General features: G+C 51.5%; 1 protein-coding gene across 3 annotated transcripts in view; it reads left to right on the plus strand.

Moving 5' to 3' along the window:
• The window catches only part of ATP2C2 (ATPase secretory pathway Ca2+ transporting 2), an 83,293-nt gene extending 65,809 nt beyond the window's left edge, over window positions 1-17,484 (plus strand). For 2 of the 3 annotated variants that reach the window (XM_025370292.1, XM_025370293.1), the window contains 12 exons: window positions 1,659-1,760; window positions 3,738-3,894; window positions 7,235-7,405; window positions 8,445-8,542; window positions 8,628-8,678; window positions 10,146-10,312; window positions 11,700-11,768; window positions 11,850-11,966; window positions 13,166-13,313; window positions 15,062-15,160; window positions 15,336-15,477; window positions 16,924-17,484. In XM_025370292.1, coding sequence (XP_025226077.1) covers window positions 1,659-1,760; window positions 3,738-3,894; window positions 7,235-7,405; window positions 8,445-8,542; window positions 8,628-8,678; window positions 10,146-10,312; window positions 11,700-11,768; window positions 11,850-11,966; window positions 13,166-13,313; window positions 15,062-15,160; window positions 15,336-15,477; window positions 16,924-17,042 — 1,440 coding nt within the window. In that variant the 3' untranslated portion in view covers window positions 17,043-17,484. Of the gene's footprint in view, window positions 1-1,658; window positions 1,761-3,737; window positions 3,895-7,234; window positions 7,406-8,444; window positions 8,543-8,627; window positions 8,679-10,145; window positions 10,313-11,699; window positions 11,769-11,849; window positions 11,967-12,082; window positions 12,170-13,165; window positions 13,314-15,061; window positions 15,161-15,335; window positions 15,478-16,923 lie in introns of all 3 variants that reach the window. The other variant, XM_025370291.1, reaches the window with a different exon arrangement.
• The last annotated feature ends 4,695 nt before the right edge of the window (window positions 17,485-22,179 follow it).

A 22,179-nucleotide genomic window follows, 5' to 3' on the forward strand; every position in this document is an offset into this window, starting at 1 on the left:
CACTTCGTGGCTCTTACCCGTCTCTCCTACTCTAAACGGCACTGAGGCCAGGCCAGTGGTTCCCAACTTTTCTTCCATTATTGCTCCTGGATTAGGGTCCTGAAATAAAGCACCACTGGCTGGTGATTTAGAGTAACCAAAACACCCTGAAACACAGCTCTGTGGGCCAGAAGTTGAAATCAAGGTGTGAGCAGGGCCAGGCTCCATCTCCCAGCTTCCGGGTGTCACCGGCAGCCCCGGGCATTCCTTGACTCGCACACACATCCCTGCCTTGGCTTCTCACATCGAGCTCTGCCTCCGTCATGAGGTGCTCCCTGCCATGGCTCCGTGCAGCATTTTCCTCCTCCTCTTTTTTTTGTATTTGAGACGGAGTCTTGCTCTGTTGCCCAAGCTGGAGTGCAGTGGCTTGATCTCGGCTTACTGCAATCTCCGCCTCCCGGGTTCAAGCAATTCTCCTGCCTCAGCCTCCCGAGTAGCTGGGACTATAGGCGCCCGCCACCATGCCTGGCTAACTTTTTGTATTTTTAGTAGAGACAGGGTTTCACCATGTTAGAATGGTCTTGATCTCCTGACCTCGTGATCCGCCTGCCTTGACCTCCCAAAGTGCTGGGATTACAGGCGTGAGCCCCCGCGCCCGGCCTTCCTCCTCTTAGATCCAGTCATGTGGGCTTAGGGCCAACCCTAATAGCCTCAAATGGACGATATCCACAGAGGCCCTATTCCAAATCAGGTCACATTCAGAGGTGCCGGGGTTAGGGCTTCAACATATCTTTTGTGGGGTACAATTCAACCCCACTAAGGAGAAGTTTTAGGCATTTTTCCCTAATCACCCCACCCCCTCCCCCTGAAATGTAATATTGCAGATAGACTGTGTTGCACGCATATCTGCACTTTCTATGTAAAAGGAGTAGCTTTTTGTGCCCCTGCTGCACCCCATTTTCACCCCCTGCAGGGCAGTGGGATGCATGGGTCATGGCTGGTTTACACTTGGGGAAACTGAGATTCTGAGTTGTCACGTCACTAATCCAAAAGCCATCAAAGAGCAACAAAGGGCCTGGCTGGCGAGGACCCCAGGCTGTGGACACAGGGCTGGCGAGGACCCCAGGCTGTGGACGCAGGGCTGGCGAGGACCCCAGGCTGTGGACGCAGGGCTGGCGAGGACCCCAGGCTTGGACGCAGGGCTGGCGAGGACCCCAGGCTGTGGACGCAGGGCTGGCGAGGACCCCAGGCTGTGGACGCAGGGCTGGCGAGGACCCCAGGCTTGGAGGCAGGGCTGACGAGGACCCCAGGCTGTGGACAGCAGGGCTGCCTTGCTGACTCTAGGGGTTCCTTTTGAGAAACTGCTACACCTTCAAGTCTGAAATGTTCCTCTCGGCAGAAGCACTGCAGGTTTGTTTCTAAGCAGATTTCAGATAGAAGCTGTTGCAAAGACCATCGGGTCTACCCTGCAGCCAAGAGAAGAGACTTTTATTTTTCTCTCTAGGTGGGACATTCCATTTTTTCCACACAGAAAAAAATGGCCTTTTTGCTGTGTGCTAAATGCTTGGATTTCTTATCTGCCAGAGGTGGTTTGAACAATGAATAATTTAAATGGACTGAGTTTCGTATAGAGATTGGCTTCAGATGACTCACTAAAAATGTGCATTTTATTATTCCAGATGGACTTAAGTGATATTAAAAATTCATACGTAAGAAAAAAAGAGATTCCATTCAGTTCAGAGCAGAAGTGGATGGCGGTGAAATGCAGTCTGAAGACTGAGGTGAGCCCTTTCAACCTTCAGCCTCTTCTCTCTTTCCGCCCAGGCCCCCACCCAGAAATCACGCAAAATGCGGACTTCAAGGATAATTTCAAAGTTCCTGGCTGCTTCTGTGACATTCCAAATACATGGAAAAACCTAATCACCATCAAACCTTTGAGTCTCTTGGCTCTGCTTCTGGCTTTTTGTTTAAAACAGAAGTTCTCACAGCAGGGTCCCCGGAGTAGCCGCGGTTGTATCACACGAGAATTTATTAGAAATGCAGATCTCAGGTTCCATGCCAGACCTCCTGAGTCAGATGGTCAGGGATGGGACCCCGTAACCTTCGTGTTCTGCAGATTCTGATGCAGGTGCAAATGTTGAGATTTACCAGCCCGTAATCCACTGACTAAAGCCCTGCTGCTGACACCAGTTGCCAACTTGCCAGTCCTCTCTTTGCAGCCCTGTGCTAAGTTGTTTATACTTCTTAGCTCACCTTCCCGTCACACCGGGAAGCAAATGCTTCAGTACGGAAGGCGTGTCTGGGTGGTGCCTCAGCGTGTGCACACACGTTGTTCCTGACTAGAGGAACACATACCAAGCTGTGGCCACCCCGGGTGGACATTGCAGCTGATTTTTTAAATTTTCTTTTCAGACTTGTTGTGACTTTTCAGATTTTCATTAAAAGCTATTTTTTAAAGTTTTTGTTGCCTTCTACCTTTTTCTCCACCCCTCCTCTTCCTTCTCACTCTTTCTAGAATCTACCGTGTCTGCCCCTGCAGATTGCTCAGCTCCCACTCAGGGCTGTGGGCAGCTTGGCCAGCTCATGCCAGCCCCTTGTACATTTCAGGGGCTTAGAAGGGATTACGGATTTTCAAAAAACTTTTAGATCTTTAAATCTTTTTCCCTGCAAGGCAATGGTAATATTTCTCCTTGAAAAAGCATAGAAATATGACATAAAAATGAAAGCTTTTTTCATTTCACCCCTCTTCCCTCCCTGCCCACCACCCACCCAGCGGTAATTCTGTTTTAAGTCTGGGATGGAGCATTGTAGATTCTAAATATGCAAATGACAACATCTGGATGGTATTTTCAAAACAAGGTCACTGTTTATAGTGTTTGTAATTTACTTTTTCCCCCTAAGATTTTCTTTTAATATTGTGTCTTAGATGCCTGTGTTGGTTAATATAAGCTTGTTATAGTAACATATTATATAATATATTATGTAATATATTATAATTATATAAGTTAATATATTATTATATAATATAGAATATACATATAAATAATATAATGTAACATACATATAAATGATATACATACATATATATGTATTATAATTAATATATTAACTAATAACATATATAATTAATATTATATTAACTTATAACAGTGTTATATTAACACTGTGCACCCACGTGAGCCAGGTGGGTCCAGTAGTGAGGCTGGGGATACAGCGTGACTTTCACTGACCCAGGGCCTCCCCACGTGGAGCTTACAGTCTACATATTTGTCACGACAGAGCTTAACAAAAACACAGGAAAAATGATCAGCTACTCACGTGGGTTCACTATGACAAGCCAAGTGCTAGGGGTGGGTACAAAATAGACTTGGTGATGCCCTAGGGAGGCAACAGTCTAACAGAAATATTCCCAGTTAATCACACCCCAAAGGCATAGTCCAAGCTGGGATGATTCCTCCCATGCATGAAACATACAAGACGCTCTGAGTGACCGTAACAAGGGAACTGAAAAAAGAACAAGGGTGGTACAGGTTGAAGATTGACCTTGTTCTTTCTCTGGATTGTAAAACGTTCCATGGATGGGATTCCGGAACTTAGTGAACCTGTCCAGCACCTGTGAACAGCACCAGCCCACTGTAAATAACTCCGCTGCCAACGTCCCTGTGTGTGTCTTTGTAACCTTGTGCAGAGTGGGGTGATGGTTACTATGAACCAAGGCTTCCAGTGGTAGTGGATTTCTTCCCTTTGTCTTTTCTAAGGATCAGGAAGACATTTACTTCATGAAGGGGGCCTTGGAAGAGGTGATCCGCTACTGCACCATGTACAATAACGGAGGCATCCCCCTGCCGCTGACACCCCAGCAGAGGTCATTCAGCCTGCAGGAAGAGAAGAGGATGGGGTCCCTCGGTCTGCGGGGTCAGTGCCTGTGGCCCCAGCCCAGAGCTTTAAGCTTGCATGTAACATTGACTTTTAAGTGCATTCAAGCTGGGTCCCCAGTCAAGGAGGTCACCTGTGCCGAGGAGTCAGGCAGCATGCTGACAGCAATGACGTGTGCTTGGAACCTGATGATCCCATGAAAGGCAGGCCCCCACCTCATCCCAGTTCCTCAGTGAGCCCTGTTAATCCCCAGAAGAGGGGGACCCTCCCTTGCTGAGTTTCCTAAGGCAGGTGAATGGGCTGCACCCCAAACATTGATTTTCCCAATAGGTCTTTTTGCTCATTGCCTCTTATCAGGAAAACCTGAAGCTCTTTTCAGTCAAGGAATATATTTTCTCCCTTGGCCATTTTCAAATTTCTGCAGCAGAGCCAGTGCCTTCCCTGATGGGCTGAACATTAAAACTCACATTTCCCTTGGTGTCATTTGTCACCCTAGCCAGGTACAGAGGAAGCGTTTAGAAGCGCTGCTGGGCGCTGGTGTTCCCCTGGGGGGAGGTGAGAGGCGTTGGGCTGGCCTTAGGCGCTGGCGTTCCCTTGCGGGGAATGAGAGGCGCTGGGCTGGCCTTAGGCACTGGTGTTCCCTTGCGGGGAATGAGAGGTGTTGGGCTGGCCTTATTGGCTCAGGAGCCTTGGTCTTCCCCTTCGGGGAACAGAGTTTGTAGGTTGCTGGCAAGTTTGCTCAGAGGTATACAGAGCGAGACCCTTGTGGCTTTCTGGGGCATGGTGAAGCCAGCGCCGAGCATGTGTCCCCTCTTCCTGAGTGAGGGGAGCATTCCCCAAAGCACGGGCGCTTTGCCTCCCAAATGGTTTGTGTAGCGCTGGGTCTACAATAGGCCCACAGGTAAATACTGTGCCTCAGTTTCCCCATATGCATAAGGAAGGCACGAGAGTAGTGACTTCACTGATTGCTGTAAGGATTGGAAGAGACGGTGGATCCCGTCTTAGCTTGCCCTGGGCCTTGACTCTGTTTCGGTGGCAGAGAAGCCAGGCCCAGCCCCTGCGAGCTGGGTGATCTGAGAGGGGCTGGTGTAAGAAGGTCCTTTTCACCTCACTGACACCAAAGACGGAGCTGTGGCGTCTCTCCTGCACAGTGGAGGGATTGGGAGAAAATCTGGCGCGTGGGTGGCAACTGCTTTCGTCATGGTTGATAGGACCAAGCCCTTCAGTAGCTCCCTGTTCTGGTCACATCGCGCCTCTGCTGACAATGAAATGGCTCACTTAAGAGTGGACACGTGAGTAAGTAAACATCCCACATGGCCCTGGCCTCTAAATCTGCTCCTGGCACTTGGGACCCACCTGTGTGCCGGGCACCATGAAGTGCCTGTGTGAGGCCACGCCCTGAATCCCACCGGGCAGTGGAGCCAGCCCGGGTGACAGCCCGGCCTAGTGCAGCCAGCGCCTTCGCCCAGATGCCTGCTGCGCTGCTGCAGAGCATGAGGACGTGTTCCAGGGGCTTGCTCCAGACTTTGGGGGAGAGCGTAATGAGAACGGGTCAGTGGCAGAGGAACAGTGAGACCTTTTCCTGTGTCCCCCAGTCCACACGCAGGTCCTTTTGTGTTTACAAATGAACTTGTCTTCCACCTGTGGCTGGGAAAGCTACAACCTGGGAACTGGAGAAGGCCTGTGCGTTTTTCCAACCCGTGTCTGGTCTGAGAAGAGAAGGGATGTTATTCCTCAGCAGGCGACCGTGAACTGATGCCTGCTGCCTGGCAGGCCTGGGGCAGTGCCCGGGTGACTTAGAGAAGCCCCAACCTGCTAGATCCCCTGGAGTGATTGCTGTGAGGATTGGAAGAGTCAGTGAATCCTGTCTTGGGTTCTGAGACCCCCGACCCCACACACATCCAGGGGAAGATGACAAACCCCACAGAGCGGGAAGGAGGGTTGGGGTGAGGGGAGCACGGAGGCAGGAGTGAGGACCTCCGGGGACAGAGGGCTGCCAGGTGGCCACTAGAAGCAGGGGATGCTCCTGCTTCTAGTTTGGTGGAGAGGGGGCATTGGAAAAGGGGAGGAAGAGCAGCAGTGTCATCGGTGCAGGAGGGATGCCAGCCCTGTCTTTGGTGTCAGTGAGGTGAAAAGTCCACCACCCACTCTGAGATCACCCGGTTGGCAGGAGCTGGGCCTGGCTTCTGTGCCACCAAAAGAGAGTCAAGGCCCAGGGCAAGCTCACAGCAAGAGTCCCCTCAGCTGGGTCGATCCCCTGTCAATTTTTAACCTCTGTGCAGCTCCCCCACGTCTGCTGGCAATGACAGAATGAGTTAGCACAGAGCAGATGAGGGCAAGAATTGTCAGAACTGTCCTATCCTACTCCACCTCACGTGTCCCATTCTGGGCCAGCTCAAACAGGTTTCTGTGGCCACTTCTGTTGGGAAGTGGGGTGGGTCTTATACCATGAGTGGTGTATTAGTCTGTTTTCATGCTGCTGGTAAAGACAGACCTGAGACTGGGTAATTTATAAAGAAAAAGAGGTTGAACGGACTCACAGTTCCACGTGGCTGGGGAGGCCTCACAATCACGGCGAAGGTGAAAGGCATGCCTTACATGGCAGCCGCCAAGAGAGAATGAGGGCCAAACTGAAGGGGAAACCCCTCGTAAAATCATCAGATCTCATGGGACAAATTCACTGCCACAGAACAGTGTGGGAAACCACCCCCGTCATTCAGTTCTCTCTCACTCGGTCCCTCCCACAACCCGTGGCAATTATGGGAGCTGCAATTCAAGATGAGATTTGGGTGGGGACACAGTCAAACCCTATCAAGCGGACAGCAGTGGTATTTTCTGCTACGTGGCTGTTTCTGGCTTCCCTCTCTGTCTGGTGTGCATCTGCGCAGGCCTGAGAGCCGCTGCAGGCATCTCTGTCCTCCCTTTCAGTCTAGGGACTTGATGCCTGAGCCCTCCGCAGACCGAGGAGGATCTGGGCCATGGTGGGGGCTGGCTGGGGACTAACAAAGGGTTGGGCGTGTTGCCTCACACCTGTCATCCCAGCACTTTGGGAGGCTGAGGTGGACGGATCACCTGAGGTCAGGAGTTTGAGACCAGCCTGGCCAACATGGTGAAACCCCATCTCTAGTAAAAATACAAAAATCAGCCAGGCCTGGTGACGCATGCCTGGAATCCCAGCTACTCAGGAGGCTGAGGCAGGAGAATTGTTTGAACCCAGGAGGCGGAGGTTGCAGTGAGCTGAGATTACACCACTGCACTCCAGCCTGGGCAACAAGAACAAAACTCCCTCTAAACAAAATAAAACGAAAAAACAGAAACAACAAAAACAGATGGCCCCTGAGCCCCCGGTGATCCCTCCTTACTCCCCCTCTTTCCTCAGTTCTGGCTCTGGCTTCTGGGCCCGAGCTGGGGCGGCTGACATTTCTGGGTCTCGTTGGCATCATTGACCCCCCGAGAGCTGGCGTGAAGGAAGCAGTTCAGGTTCTCTCCGAGTCTGGCGTGTCCGTGAAGATGATAACGGGAGATGCTCTGGAGACGGCCTTGGCCATAGGTAACCGGGACGGGGTCAGGGGTGAGGACGAAAGGACCCGTCCATCCTTTACAATGGGGGGCTGCAACCAAAGGGAAGCCTCAGCTAGCTTGGTCAGGAGGGCTCACACCTAGCCCTGTGGGCTTAGAAAAGACGCTGAGTATTCGTGGCCAGCATTCCAATTTCTGAGGTGTTTCCTGTTTCTGAAATGTTGGCAGGTTCTGCAAAAGGGGAAAAGTCCTCATGGATAGTGAGGACCTACTGTGTGTCAGGGGCTTTTCATCCACTGTCTTCACAGGCAGCATCATGGCCATGCAGTTTCAGTCTGCCATCTGCCTCTAGCTGTGTACCCCTGGCAAACCATTGAACCACTCTGACCCTCAGTCTTCCTCAGTACAGGGCTAGCAGCCCTCCTGCTCTAGTTACTTTTTTTTTTTTTTTTTTGAGATGGAATCTTGTTCTGTTGCCCAGGCTGGAATGCAGTGGCACAATCTCAGCTCACTGCAGCCTCTGCCTCCTGGGTTCAAGCAATTCTCCTGCCTCAGCCTCCTGAGTAGCTGGGTTTACAGGCGCCTGCCACCATGCCCAGCTAATTTTTTGTATTTTAGTAGTGATGAGGTTTCACTGTGTTGCCCAGGCTGGTCTTGAACTCCTGACCTCAGGGAATCCACCTGCCTTGGCCTCCAAAAGGGATTACAGGCATGAGCCACTGCGCCCAGCCCCTCTAGTTACTATTATATGGGTTGTCACAGCCTGGGGCTGTGAAAAGGTTCATGGGCTTTGGAATCAGAGCCGTGTCGGGTTCCAGTGTTACTCCTTACCAGCTGTGTGTCCTCAACAAAGTCACTTGTGTTTCCTCACCTTTAAAGTGGGGATAATAAGGCATTTGGTGTAAGTTAATCCTGTGGATAGAACCAAGGCCACGCAGCATAGTAGGTCCTCAGTAAAGGGTCTCCAGCATGGTTTTATTCTTGGTATTCCCTGTGGCCGAGGTAGGGCTGGGAGTGAGGGGTGGGGTCGGGGGCCTCGGAGCAGACCCTCACAACAGGTTCTCCTGAAGGAAGAAACATCGGCCTGTGCAACGGGAAGCTGAAAGCCATGTCTGGGGAGGAGGTGGACAGCGTGGAGAAGGGCGAACTGGCTGACCGCGTGGGGAAGGTGGGTCCCCGGAGGCAAGGCTGGCGGCAGGGCTGGGTCACAGCTCTGAAATCTGATTCTTCGCCTTCCCTGTCTCCGTGTCCAGGTGTCCGTGTTCTTCAGGACCAGCCCAAAGCACAAGCTCAAAATCATCAAGGTTCGCTGGGTGAGGCGGGCACAGGCTGAGCTGCTGGGGCCGGGCCAGAGACACTGTGGCTCAAGGAGCTCATGTGTCTGTCGGGTGACAGTGCAGGGCCCAGCCGTGGCTTCCTTCTCTAGGTCCGGGGCAGCTGCCCCCGGGGTTACCTTTTCATAGCCAGGGGGAGGGGAAGAGGATGAGCAGGGGCACGCGGGCAGCTCCCTTGGAGAGGACGAGGCTCTGAAGTTGCCAGCGTCACTTGCGCTCACAGCCCCTTGGCGAGAACGCAGTCATGGGCCCAGGTTTAGCTGCAGGGGATGCTGGGAAGTGTCATTTCTAGCTGGGTGGTCACGAGCCCCACTAAACCTGGGGATCCTTTTAAGGAGGAGGGGAGAACTGGGGGACCCTTGCCACATACACTGAAAACTGGGAACTGTAATTGGATAATGCAAAGGGAAAAACTACAACAGAACCTGTCTTTTTCGTTTTTTTTTTCTTTGTGGGGGGTCGGGGTGGAGTGGGTTGGAGGCACGGAGTCTCGCTCTGTCACCTATACTGGAGTGCAGTGGCACAATCTCGGCTTGCTTCAACCTCTGCCTCCCAGGGTCAAGCGATTCTCCTGTCTCAGCCTCCCGTGTAGCTGGGATTACGGCCTGCACCACCACACCCGGCTAATTTTTGTATTTTTAGTAGAGACAGGGTTTCGCCATGTTGGCCAGGCTGGTCTCAAACTCCTGACCTCAGGTGATCCACCTACTTTGGCCTCCCAAAGTGCTGGGTGCTTTTTGGCATTATTCCTGTCATTCAGCTCTGTGCCTCTGTTTCCTCATCTGTAAAATGGGGGAACTATTAATGCCGTCAGCTAATTCACAGGGTTGGTAGAGGATTAAACAAAGCCAGGCCCATGAAGCTCTTGGCACACAGCAGGTGCCCAATCAAGAGCTGATGTGATTTTTCTGACTCTGCATATGAAAGAAAGGTAGAAAACGTGCGGGTTTTCTCGCCTGTGCTCTGAAAGTTGGCCCTTGAGCTCTTTTAGTAGACGGGCTTTCTTCTTTCATGTCATTTTTAGCTCTACAGAGTAAATCCCTATGCGAGTTACTCCTCAAAGAAGGTAGTCATACTTACCAGGTACCTCATGGTTTCCAGAGCCACACTGTTGATTACCATGTTTTTACTGGGGATGGATCACCTTTATGAGCCTTTTCTGACCTTGCTGGGCACCGTCACATCCGCCATCTCAGTTTGGGCCTCACTACAGCCCTGGGAAGAAGGAACTGTTGCTTCCACTTTGCAGATGGGGAAACTGAGGTCAAGAGGGTCAAGGGCTCACCCAATTCCCACAGTTAATGTGGGTGAAGCTGGGATTCAAACTCCACATGCCCTCCAGACAGAGGTCTCTGTGGCTGGCCACAGGGTGTGTGTGGCCGGGCATTTCGAGCTGGTCCTCGGGCTGCAGGCCTTCATTGCCTGCTCTTTCCAAAGGCTCTGCAGGAGTCAGGGGCAGTCGTGGCCATGACTGGGGATGGAGTGAACGACGCGGTGGCCCTGAAGTCTGCAGACATCGGGATCGCCATGGGGCAGACAGGGACGGACGTCAGTAAAGAGGCCGCCAACATGATCCTGGTGGACGATGACTTCTCAGCCATCATGTAAGCTGCCCTTCTGGTAGATTTTTAGTTGCAAAAATGCCTGGGGCCACCAGCTTCTCCCTGGGACCTGCTGCTGTGGAGACAGAGGGAGTCTCGCAGAGTCCCCAGGGAGAGCTGAATCTCGGGGCTGGTCAGTGTGGCAGGTGCCCCCAACCCCAAACCCCAAGAGCCTCTCATAGCAGGGTCATGGGGTCCACGGCCCCTGGGGCTAGTCGCATGCCGCACCCAGGGGAATGTCACGGACATGAAGCAGGGATGGGATTTGCTGCCTGTGGGTGCATTTCATGTGTTCCTGGGAATGCCCGCCGGGCTCAGGCTGGTGGGCAGCAGCTGAATCTGTAGGGAAAACCTGTGGCCAAATACATGGTCGCAGTCGAGTGTCGGGTGAGAAAGGATTACAATGAGCATCTTCAGTGTGAGGCTCACGTGTCGATAGATACATCTCATGTATTGACAAGAGACCTGGGTGCAAACACCCCCACCGCTCCCCACCCAGGTGCTCTTTAGGTTCTGGGTTTACATAAAACGCTTTGTTCCATTTTACTTTTCTGTATTTTTTTCTTAATACATTTACCTTCCGTCTGGATCTAATTTTAACTAGTTCTAAGACTGTCCTCATAAGCAAATCGTAGTAGTTGGGGGTGAGGGAAAACTTTTTTAAACCTGATATCAAAAAATCCAAATGAACAAATATTGAGGCCAGGTGTGATCGTGCACTTTACAAAGCTGTCTCCACAATTGATTGGCCATAGGAAGCCTTAACACACTTAGTAAAAAAAAGAAAGAAAAAAAAAGTCATAATATCAGCTCTATAGTTCTTTTGCAAAATTTTTTAGTAAAATCTGGCGGGGCGGGGCGCGGTGCATAGATGATTTTTCTACATGCGTGACCCCAGGTCAAGGTTTAAAAGGGCTTCCGTGAAGAGCCTTCTAAAGACAGAAGTAGGCGATGTCCTTCAGCCTCCCCATCCTTCCCTCCTTACCATCCCCCGGACCTCATTTTTAGGCCTAACTGGTTTTGCTGCGTCTCTCTCTTCTCTTTGGTAAATTGCTGAGATGTACGGAGCACTTCGGGAGTCTGGGCAGGGATGGGATCCCTGGGCTCGGCAGAAGAGTAATTGATGGTCCAATTGGAGGTATCAAGTGTACCTTTGGCACAGAAGGGCGAACATGGCTCAAGGATCAGTTCCCAGTGACCAAGGGGCACCTGTTAGAACACTACCATCTCCTACAAATGTGTCCCCAAGAATGCCAGCAAGGGGAACCAGCAGAGGTCCAAGTACAGCGTCCATCTGGGCAAGTCCCCACTGCCCCTTGCAGCAACCAACGTACTGGCTGAGCCCTCCCGCAGGCCCTCTCTGTGAGTAAATGGCTCTCTTCCCTTGCAGGAATGCGGTGGAGGAAGGCAAGGGGATTTTTTACAACATCAAAAACTTTGTCCGATTCCAGCTGAGCACGTAAGTAGAGGCCGGCATTCCGAGTGTCATTAAGGGCCACGCCTGGTGGGCGGCCGCTGACTGGCTGCGTGTGGCCCGCAGGAGCATCTCTGCCCTCAGTCTCATCACTCTGTCCACCGTGTTCAACCTGCCCAGCCCCCTCAACGCCATGCAGATCCTGTGGATCAACATTATCATGGATGGGCCGCCGGCGCAGAGGTAAGGCCAGGCCAGCTGGGAGCCCTGTGTCTCCTTACCCCGCTGCGGGGCTGCCTGGGGCTGCTGGCTGTGCCCTAAGGCTATAGGGATGAACACACACTGCCGCTTTCCATCAGGAGTTCCCAGAAAACTGAAGTGTGTTGCACTGGCGTGAGACTGGGAGTAGAAGGCAGAGGAGAAAGTACCTGGGCCGGCAGGGCTGGGCGAGGATGGAATTTCCCGCTCCCTCTGCCTGGATGCTCTCCCTGGGCGACCTGCTTTGCTCGTTCTCATTCTTCATTCCAGTCACTGCCTTCAGGAAGTCTTCCCTGATTGCACTCCCACTCAATCCCCTCACCCTGCTGTATTTTTCCCTAGAGATGGAAGAGACACACACGCTTTTCCTTATGGGCCTGATTGTGATCTGTCTCCCCTTTAGAACATCAGCTTCGTGGAGGTGGAGTTTGTGTGTTATTCCTGCTGTCTAAAGCACCTTGCTACCCAGTAGGTGCTCAGGAGTCCACCCGCTCCTTAATATCCCCTTCCACAGGCCAGCCAAGTGGTGTGGGGGAAGGAATGTACTTTGGAGTCAGGAGACCCATGTGGCCACGCGTGCGTAACTGTGTGAGCGCAGCACCGACGTTGCTTCCGCTGGAGCTCAGTGTTGCTGTTATTACCAGTGACAGCTGCCAAGGGAAAGACAGTCCTCATTTGTGTCCCCAAAGCCAAGCGTGAGGGTTACCTCTCCTGCCAGCTCTCCCTGGGAGCACGAAGCTAGTCTGAGCTATGTCTGAGCTGCTCCCACTATGCCACCCGCTGCTGGTCTAGCCTCAACCCTGCTGTGTGGAATTGGCTGGAGGCAGGTCTCAGCTGATGAGGGGCCCTGCGGAGGGCGGAGCCTGGAGCCTGTTTCTCCAGGCTCAACGTGGGGGGGTCGCCTCATGGTGATGGAGATCGCCTAGGTGTATGGAACTGTGTGTGGTTGGCCTCAGTGGGTGGTCTTCCTTCAGCCTGCGGGACAGATGGAGGGGCACAGCTGCCCATGGACTCGGGCTCTGGGGCTTCTGGAAGGCATGAGGAGGGCAGGTGCGATGCCTGGGGGCATTCAGCAAATGCCTGGCCCTGCCCGCTGTGCCTGGGAGGCTTATGCATAGCTGTCTCAAGGGTCCTGTATTTCATTCCTGGTTCATTTCAAAGCGTCTGTGTCTTGTTTGGAGCAGCTTGGGGGTAGAGCCCGTTGACAAAGACACCCTCAGGCAGCCACCGCGGAGTGTGGGGGACACCATCCTCAGCAGAGCCCTCATCCTGAAGATCCTCATGTCCGCAGTTGTCATCATCAGCGGGACCCTCTTTATCTTCTGGAAGGAGGTGAGCGAGGGCTGCCCCCTCTTGTTCTGTAAGAGTTCTCCAAGTCCTGGGGCCGTGCAGATGCTGGGGACTGCAGTCCCTGCCCTCCTGCCCCAGCTCTCATCTGGGAGAGGCAAACATGTACACACACAGGACAATGTGGTGCCAGCAGAGGGACGGGGAGCATGAGGCAAAGGGACTGGGTGACCCCTGAAGGAAAGGAGGTCGCCAGGTGTGTGCCTGGGAACTGCAGAGGCTGGCGGGGTGGGGATGACTTTGCCGAGACGGTAGTTGAAATGTACTTGAGGCCCCGTACATCAGGTTTCTTCCTATATGGGACAGGATGCCCCCTGTTCCCTTGTCACCAGCAAACAATTTGAAACCTGCTAAAGATCCTCCTGTGTTATACTCTAGAAGTGACTGTTTCGGATCTGGGCCTGGGTCAACTTTTCAAGGCCTGTAGGTTCAGGGAGCTCTGGGCCAGGATGGGCAATGACCTAGGTGGGAAATGAGGCAGGTGACCCCTGTGACCACACTGCAGGTCGCATATGTGCAGGAAGGGGGAGGGACCCTAGCCAGGAACCCTGCATCCATTTTTCCTCCTGCTCTCCGTCTGCCCCAAGCAGAACAGCTCTGTTTCCCCTGCCTTCTTACCGGCCTGGGAAGGCCGTGAAGGCCCCTGCGCTTGTCCAGCTTGGGGTGAAAAAGATGGGCCAACCCAGTGGTCCTCAGATTGGGGTCCCAGTAGTGGCGTCAGCACCCCTGCGCCCCTAAGAATTGAGATGCCAGGCCCTGCCTCTGTCTCCACTTTAACACACATGCTCCAGGAGACTCAGCTGCAAGCTCATGGCTTAGCCCTGTGGTGTGGCCACCGAGTGCAGGAGGGTATCCATGGCCTGCTGCCCCAGCCAGGCAGAGGAGCCTCTCCTCAGGTGGTAGGAAGTTGAGGTGAGAACTGCTGGCTGAGCGTGGTGGCTCACCCCTGTAATCCCAGCACTTTGGGAGGCTGAGGCAGGTGGATCACCTGAGGTCAGGAGTTCAAGACCAGCCTGGCCAACACGGTGACACTCCGTCACTACTGAAAATACAAAAATTAGCCAGGCATGGTTGGGTGCCTGTAGTCCCACCTACTCAGGAGGCTATGGTGGGAGAACTACTTGAACCTGGGAGGCAGAAGGTTGCAGTGAGCTGAGATCGCACGACTGCACTCCAGCCTGGGTGACAGAGTGAGATTCCGTCTCAAAAAAAACAACTGCCCAGGAGCTTCTGACCATGGGCTGGTCTCACCTCAGCTCTGGCCATACCCTGCAATGTCACCCACCCCTGAGACCCTGCAGGGCTCAGAGCTGGGCAGGACTCCAGGGTGTCTGTCATAGAGCTGCACTCGGTCGCCTCACAGGCTCTCATCGCCTTGGGCATCAGCCATCCTTCAGCCTTCTTTGTAGGAAGTGACATTCACGCTGTGGGTTTAACTGGAGGCATCACCTCCCCGGGAGACAGTTACTTCCTGGAGGAGGTGGTGGTTCTTCTGGCTGTGGGTGCCCCGCCCCCATCCTCGTGGTGGCAGCAAACCAGCATGTGCTGGAGAGACCCTGGTGTGGCACCCACTGACCTCACACCTGGAGGAAGCTGTGACCCATTCCTATTACTGAGCTTATAAGTGGCCCCCTGCCGTGCCCCAGGAGCCGTGAGGCAGGCCTGTGCCCTTTGGTTCAGGATGAATGATGTCTCGTCCCGCCTAACCTCTCGCCCGTGCGCTTGCCTTCCAGATGCCTGAAGACAGAGCGAGCACTCCCCGCACCACGACGATGACCTTCACTTGTTTTGTGTTTTTTGATCTCTTCAACGCCTTGACCTGCCGCTCTCAGGTGAGACCAGGGCTGACCCTCCTTGCTGCAGAGCTGTGGTGTGTTCTCGACAGCAATGCCCCAGCCCTGCCCACAGCATTGAGCAGCTCTGGCTCAGCGTGGGCAGCCAGAGCTCTCCTGCCTGCACCTGGGCTATGGACAGCACACAATCCCCCATGTCACTTTCTCCCCACAGACCAAGCTGATATTTGAGATCGGCTTTCTCAGGAACCGCATGTTCCTCTACTCCATCCTTGGGTCCATCCTGGGGCAGCTGGCAGTCATTTACATCCCCCCACTGCAGAGGGTCTTCCAGACGGAGAATCTGGGAGTGCTCGGTGAGTGGCGGGGACGGGAACGACAGGTGACCTCAGACCTGGGCCGTGGGGGGCGCGGCAGCTGCCAGGCGGGGAGCTGCAGCCCAGGAGGGGCGAGCGCGGGAAAGCGGAACTCACCAGGGGCCGGCTCTCTCTTCAGGGCCTTTCTGTCCTCACAGGAAGGGACTCTAATGTGGGTGATGTGAGGAGGCACAGAGGACACACAGAAACCTCCAGGAAGAGGCCCCTTGCTCAGGAATAGGGACTGGGGTCCAAGGGGCATCGGCATCACAGGCGTCAGGCTAGAGGCTCAGAGCACATGGAGGGAGCTGTGCAAGGCCTGGACTCAGCCTGGGATTGGGGAGCCTGGACTTGACCCTGGGGCCAGTAGTGTGACTTAGCAATCTGGTCACCTGAAGACAGGGAGCTGGTCTGTCTTCTGGTTTTGGCTGGAAGGGACATGATTCAGTCACCATGGCTTTCCAAGGACACACACCGTGGTGTGGGGCCCAGGGAACTCCTAGACATCCTCAGCCAAGTGAAGGTGTCACCCTTCTCTGAAGCTGCGGTGATGGCAGGTGTGGGGGCAGGGTTGGGAGGAAGAGGGAGCCAGGGGCAAATCATCGACCCCACCCTTCTCCTCACGGTGCTGACAGTCACCCCCACCACGGAGTAGAGGACGAGGGAGGCTGGTGAGGCAGCCTTCATGGGCCCCCCTCGCTGGCAGGGCTCAGAGTGGGTCGTGGCTCAGATCTGGAGGGGCATGGAATTATCCATCAGGCCTGAGGCTGCAGTGACAACGGTCCTATGTGCTCCAGGCAAGACTGGGATGGTCAATTCTGCCCTGTCCTCCAAAAAGCAGTGTGGGTCACCAGCAGTGCCCTGCAGGAACAGACAACAGGAAGCCCCAAAACAATGTGCTCACTGGAGGCTTCTACCTGCTGGGAAGGCCGTCTTCCCACGGCTGAACGGGTTGTGCTTGGCAGCCCGTATGTTGGGAGTCATGGCAACAGGACGCCAGGGATCATTCCTCACTACAGCATATGATGGGAGCAGAGGAAGACGCTGGGAATTCATCCCAGGGAATGTGTCAGGGTGCACTGGACAGGGAGCCCAGACTGGTCACTCAGGACATTTGCAAGCACCAGCGTGCTGGAACAGGTGCTGTCGGGAAAGGAAACCCATTCCCCTTCCAGCCTGAGTCCGTAACATGCCCCCAGCTGCCTGCCAGACCACCCTGTGCTCTGGAGCTGCCTGGAGCTGCCTTGACAGATGGGCAGGGCCTTCTGGAACTGTAGCATTTTGGATCCAGGGTTGGGAAGATCTCCCTGCCTTGGGGGTAATGAAAAGGGCTGGTCCTCTGCACCTCTCACTTTATCAGGAGGACGTTCAGGGAAGGAGCTTCCTGCCGGGGCGCAGAGCTGCGTGGTGTGCTCTCTGACCCTTTTCTGTTTTCCCCTTTGGCAGATTTGCTGTTTTTAACTGGACTGGCCTCATCTGTCTTCATGTTGTCAGAGCTCCTCAAACTATACGAAAAACACTGTTGCGGCACCCAGAGAGTCCAGACGCACCATGCAGATGTGTAGTGGCCCTCACTCTGCGGCACCTTCCCTAATCATCTCCATCTGGATGTGCCTGTGGCCCCTGCGGTGTCTCCTCTTCAGGGGAGACTTTTAGGACGGACGCCGCAGCCTTCTGTCAGTGACTCAGTTTTTCCTCCTGGGAACGCTGCAGGCATCTCGTGGGCTCCGGGGACCCAGGTCCACATCCATCCAGCACGCCCACTGGCTCTGGGACAGACAGGGAGGGGCCTGTCCAGAAACATCACACTATTTATTAAATCACAATGATTTTTATATATGTATCTGTGCCACAGCTTGCAGTGATGCAGGCCACTCGTGCCAGATACATGGGGCTTCTGAGAGGTAGTGGGTAGGATGGTCACACTCCGCCCATTGTCTTCCTGGAGGCCCCACCTCCTCATCATAAAATGAGGGCTTTTTAAATAAAGTGCTATACCAGGGGCTATTATTCTTTTGATGCGTTTACCTAGGGTTTTTCATACAAGGGGCCAGGTTGGAAACCCACAGCTGTGTGTTAATGGCCACGTGGGGTGAGCAGCCATCCATCATGAATGGCCTATGGGAAGGCTTTTAGAGATAAAGAGCAGGGCTGGGCACGGTGGCTCACACCTGTAATCCCAGCACTTTGCAAGGCCAAGGCAGGCGGATCACTTGAGGCCAGCCTGGCCAACATGGCAAAACCCTGTCTCTACTAAAAATTTAAAAAAAAAAAAAAAAAGCAGCCAGGCCTGATGATGCGCACCTGTTAATCCCAGCTACTCGGGAGGCTGAGGCACGAGCATGGCTCGAGTCCTAGAGGCAGAGATTGTACCAGTGCACTGCAGCATGGGCAACAAAGCAAGATTCTCTCTCAAGAAGTGACCCTTCTCTCCGGAATCGGGAGCAGCAGTGTCTCCTGCTGCCTGCAGACGAGCTGGATTTCCCACTGCCCCACAGACTTCCAAAAACGGATCTGCTCTTCCACGTGGCAGAGGAGAGAGGGCTCCATGCTGTTCTTCTGCCTGAAGCCATGCTAGAACCACTAACGAGAACCAGAAGGGGAACTCCGTCCCCATCTCTCAGGAAATGAGGCCAGAGCTAGAACCCCCCAGTTGCTAGTCAGGCCTCACTAGAGAAACAGAACCAACAGGATGGAGAGAGATGCAGAGATTTGTTTCAAGGAACTGGTTCATAGGATTTGTGGGGCTGGCAAGTCTAACATCTTGAGGGCAGGCCCGCATCCTGGAGACCCAGGGAAGAGCTGGGGACGCAGGCTGGAGGCAGAATTTCCTCCTCCTCAAGGGAGTTCAGCCTTTTCCTCTTGTAGTCCTCAACTGATTGGACGAGGCCCACTCACATTACGAAGGATAATCTGTTTTACTTCAAGTCTGCGGGCTTACATGTTAGTTACACAGTGCCATCTAGACCAGCGTTTGATGAAAATCAACGTGGCCTGGCCAAGTTGTCAGATAAAAGTAACCTATGTACCCAGCCACAGTAGCTATGAAAAGGGCTACCAGGGGTGGTAACAGCTGGGTCGGACCAAGATAAGGAAGGTATGAGTGGACCCCTGCCTGGGTTCCAGGCAGAGTCCAAAGTCCTCCATGGTAGGATTCAAAGTCTGGGAAGAAGCCCTTCTCCAACCCAACCTGTGACACCAGGGCCACAGGAAGAGATGCAGAGACGGCCATTCCTAGTGAGACGCAGACATAGGGCTGGCTGGAGAAGAAACCTTTTGAGCAGTGGGGCTGTCTTTCCAGAAGCTGCCAACCCATGGAACCACTAAGAGGTCAAGGCTGAATTGTGCCATTTCCACAGTCTGCTAAGGGGTGCTTCCCCCTGAGGCAGGGATACTTCCTGCTCTACTTTTCAGGATCCTTTGGCATGTTGCTGGCCCAAGAAACTTACTTCCCATTTAAAAATAAGTGATCAAAAAACCAGGTTCGACTGATATTCGCAATAACAACAAAAATTACTCTTAACTCTTGCTTATACCATATAAAACTTTAGGGATAAAATTGTAATAAGACACAAAATGCTAACAATAAAATATAAATTAGACTACATTAAAACTAAGACCTTCTTTTCATTAAGGACACAGTAGACTTGAACACCACCATTAAGCAACTTAGCTTGATTTACATTTGTAGAACACCCATCCACGAGTAGCACAGAAACAGTCAGCAAAATAAAGAGCAGAAATCAAACGCAAAAGCAAAAATACAGGAAAATCAATCAAAACCTAGTTATTTGAAAAGATCAATAAAACTATCAGTCTTGCAAGAAGCTTATCAAAAAAGGGAAGATAAATTACCAATGTCAGGAGTGAAAAAGTATATCACAAACCCTTCAAGATATTCCAACAATAATAAGAAATAATACTATGTATATCTTTATGTACCTAAATTCAACAAATTGGATGAAATAAACCAATTCCTTGAAAACCAAAAACTACTAAAACTCACTGAAGATTAAATAGACGAGCTGAAGTTGAAATGCTTCCAAAAAAAGGCAGTTTCTGAAGCCAGACGATTTCACTGGTGAATTTTACTAAACTTGTAAAGAAATGTCAATTCTATACACTGTATTCCAAAACTAAAAGGGGACTGAGCCCTTCTCATCTTATGAGGCCAACAATCACTCTGATACCAAAACTAGAGAAAAATGCTAGATAGAGACTAACATCCCTTATGAATAGATGCACGAAAATCCTCAACAAAATATGAGTAAATCAGATCTAGCCAGGTACGAAGAATGTAAGACACCATGACGAGATGGGGTTAATTGAGGAATGGAATTCAAACATTCAAAAGTTCAACATTCAAAAACCAGTATAACTCACTACATTAATAGTCTGAAGAAGGAAAAACACATGGTTATATCAATTAATGCAGAAAAGGCATTTGATAAAATTCAATCTCCATTTGTAATAAAAACTCTCAAACTAGCAATTGAAGGAAACTTCTTCAACCTGATAAAGAACAGGTACAAAAAACCTATAGCTAACATCATACTTAATGATGAAAAACTCAATTCTTTCCCCACAGGATAAGGGTGACCAGCCTCACCACTCCTATTCAGCATAGTATTAGAAGTCCTAGCCAGTGTAATATGGCAAGAAAAGTTAAAAGGCATTAGAAAAGAGCCTGAAAAGGAGAAAATCACAGATAACATAATTGTCTACACAGAAAATTCCAACACATCTTTTTAAAAAAGAAAAACCGGCCGGGCGCGGTGGCTCAAGCCTGTAATCCCAGCACTTTGGGAGGCCGAGACGGGCGGATCACAAGGTCAGGAGATCGAGACCATCCTGGCTAACACGGTGAAACCCCGTCTCTACTAAAAAATACAAAAAAACTAGCCGGGCAAGGTGGCGAGCGCCTGTAGTCCCAGCTGCTCGGGAGGCTGAGGCAGGAGAATGGCGTGAACCCGGGAGGCGGAGCTTGCAGTGAGCTGAGATCCGGCCACTGCACTCCAGCCTGGGGCGACAGAGCAAGACTCCGTCTCAAAAAAAAAAATAAAAATAAAAAAGAAAAAAGAAAAACCCTCCTAAAATTAACGAGTTTAGTAAAGCCACAAGATACAAGGTTAACACACAAAAATGTATTTCTATACATTAGCCATGAACAATTGGAAACGGAAATTAAAAATTGAATACTGTTTGCCTGTCTCAAAAAAAAGTATCAATTCTCCCCAGATGGTTTTATTAGGTTTAACACAATTACTATTAAAATCCCAGGATTTTTTTTTTTTTTTTTTTTAACACAGATAAACTTGTTCTAACAAGCTTGGTACAATATTGTTATCAGCAGACCTATTTGAATGTTACTGGTTCTTACATAGTACCTGATGTTAGGCAAACCTGAGTTTAAGGGCACAGTGCTCCAAATGGCTGGCCAAGTCTGCCCAGGTCTTCTGATACTGACTGCAGGTTCAGGAGTTTCCCACAACCATCTTCAGGTGGGATAATTCGTTGATGAGGCCCACAGAGCTCACTGACACCTGTCTTGCTCACAGCCATGTCTATTACCAGGAAAACATACAGATTAGAACAGCCCCAGGGCTGCAACTGCAGAGACTGGTCACCCTCTCCCTCTGAGCTCAACAGTTTCCGAGTCCTGTGAGGCTTTCTAGCAAATCACTGGGTCTGAGGGTGGTTTCCTGCCCCCCCCACAACACAAGTTCTATGCAACTGTATGACACATCAATTCATGTAACCACTGCTACAATGAGAAGGCAAAACTGTTCCATCGCCCCTGAAAAACTCCCTGTTACTACGTTTTTATAGTAACACCCTCCTAATCCCAGCAACCTCTAATCCCTTCTTCATCACTATAATGTTGTTCCCTTAATAATGTTACGTAAATGGAATCATGGTATAGAACCTTTTAAGACTGGCTTTTGTCACTAAGCATAATACTCGTAGGTCTCTTCAAGTTGTTCTGTGTGTTTTTACATGGCTGACTAGTATTCCACTGCATGGAAGGACCACAGTTTATTTATCCACTCACTCATGGAGTGACAGAAACTCCTGTACAATTTTTGCAAGTTCTATACGAATCTAAAATTATTTCAAAATAAAGTGTATAAGAAGATAAGACATACAAACATAGAGCAAAAACACACTAGGTAAAGGCAAACAACACACACGACAGAAGCGACACAGTCTAATCAGACAAAATTAAAAGAAAGGCCAAAAGCATTAAGGGAGACCGAGAAGGAAATTTAACAAGATATAATCACCACTGAAAAATCCATAGGCCAGAGTATACCAACACAACATTCAAAGTTAAAGAGGAAACAGTATGGGAAATTCAGGAAAATGATACAGAAAATTCATTAGGAGATTAACTTACCACATGAAAGGACAGGAAACCTCAGAGTGATTCCAAAGAGTAAATCTAATATAGATGACTTCTTGGCTGGGCACGGTGGCTCAGACCTGTAATCCCAGAACTTTGGGAGGCCAAGGCGGTTGGATCGCTTGAGGTAAGGAGTTTGAGACCAGCCTGGGCAACATAGCGAAACCCCATCTCTACTAAAAATACAAACATTAGCTGGGCATGGTGGCAGGCACCTGTAATCCCAGATACTTAGGAGGCTGAGGCAGGAGAATCGCTTGAACCTGGGAGGGCAGAGGTAGTAGTGAGCTGAGATAGCA

The sequence above is a fragment of the Theropithecus gelada genome, chromosome 20 (assembly GCF_003255815.1).
Source record: "Theropithecus gelada isolate Dixy chromosome 20, Tgel_1.0, whole genome shotgun sequence".
Lineage (NCBI taxonomy): Eukaryota > Metazoa > Chordata > Mammalia > Primates > Cercopithecidae > Theropithecus > Theropithecus gelada.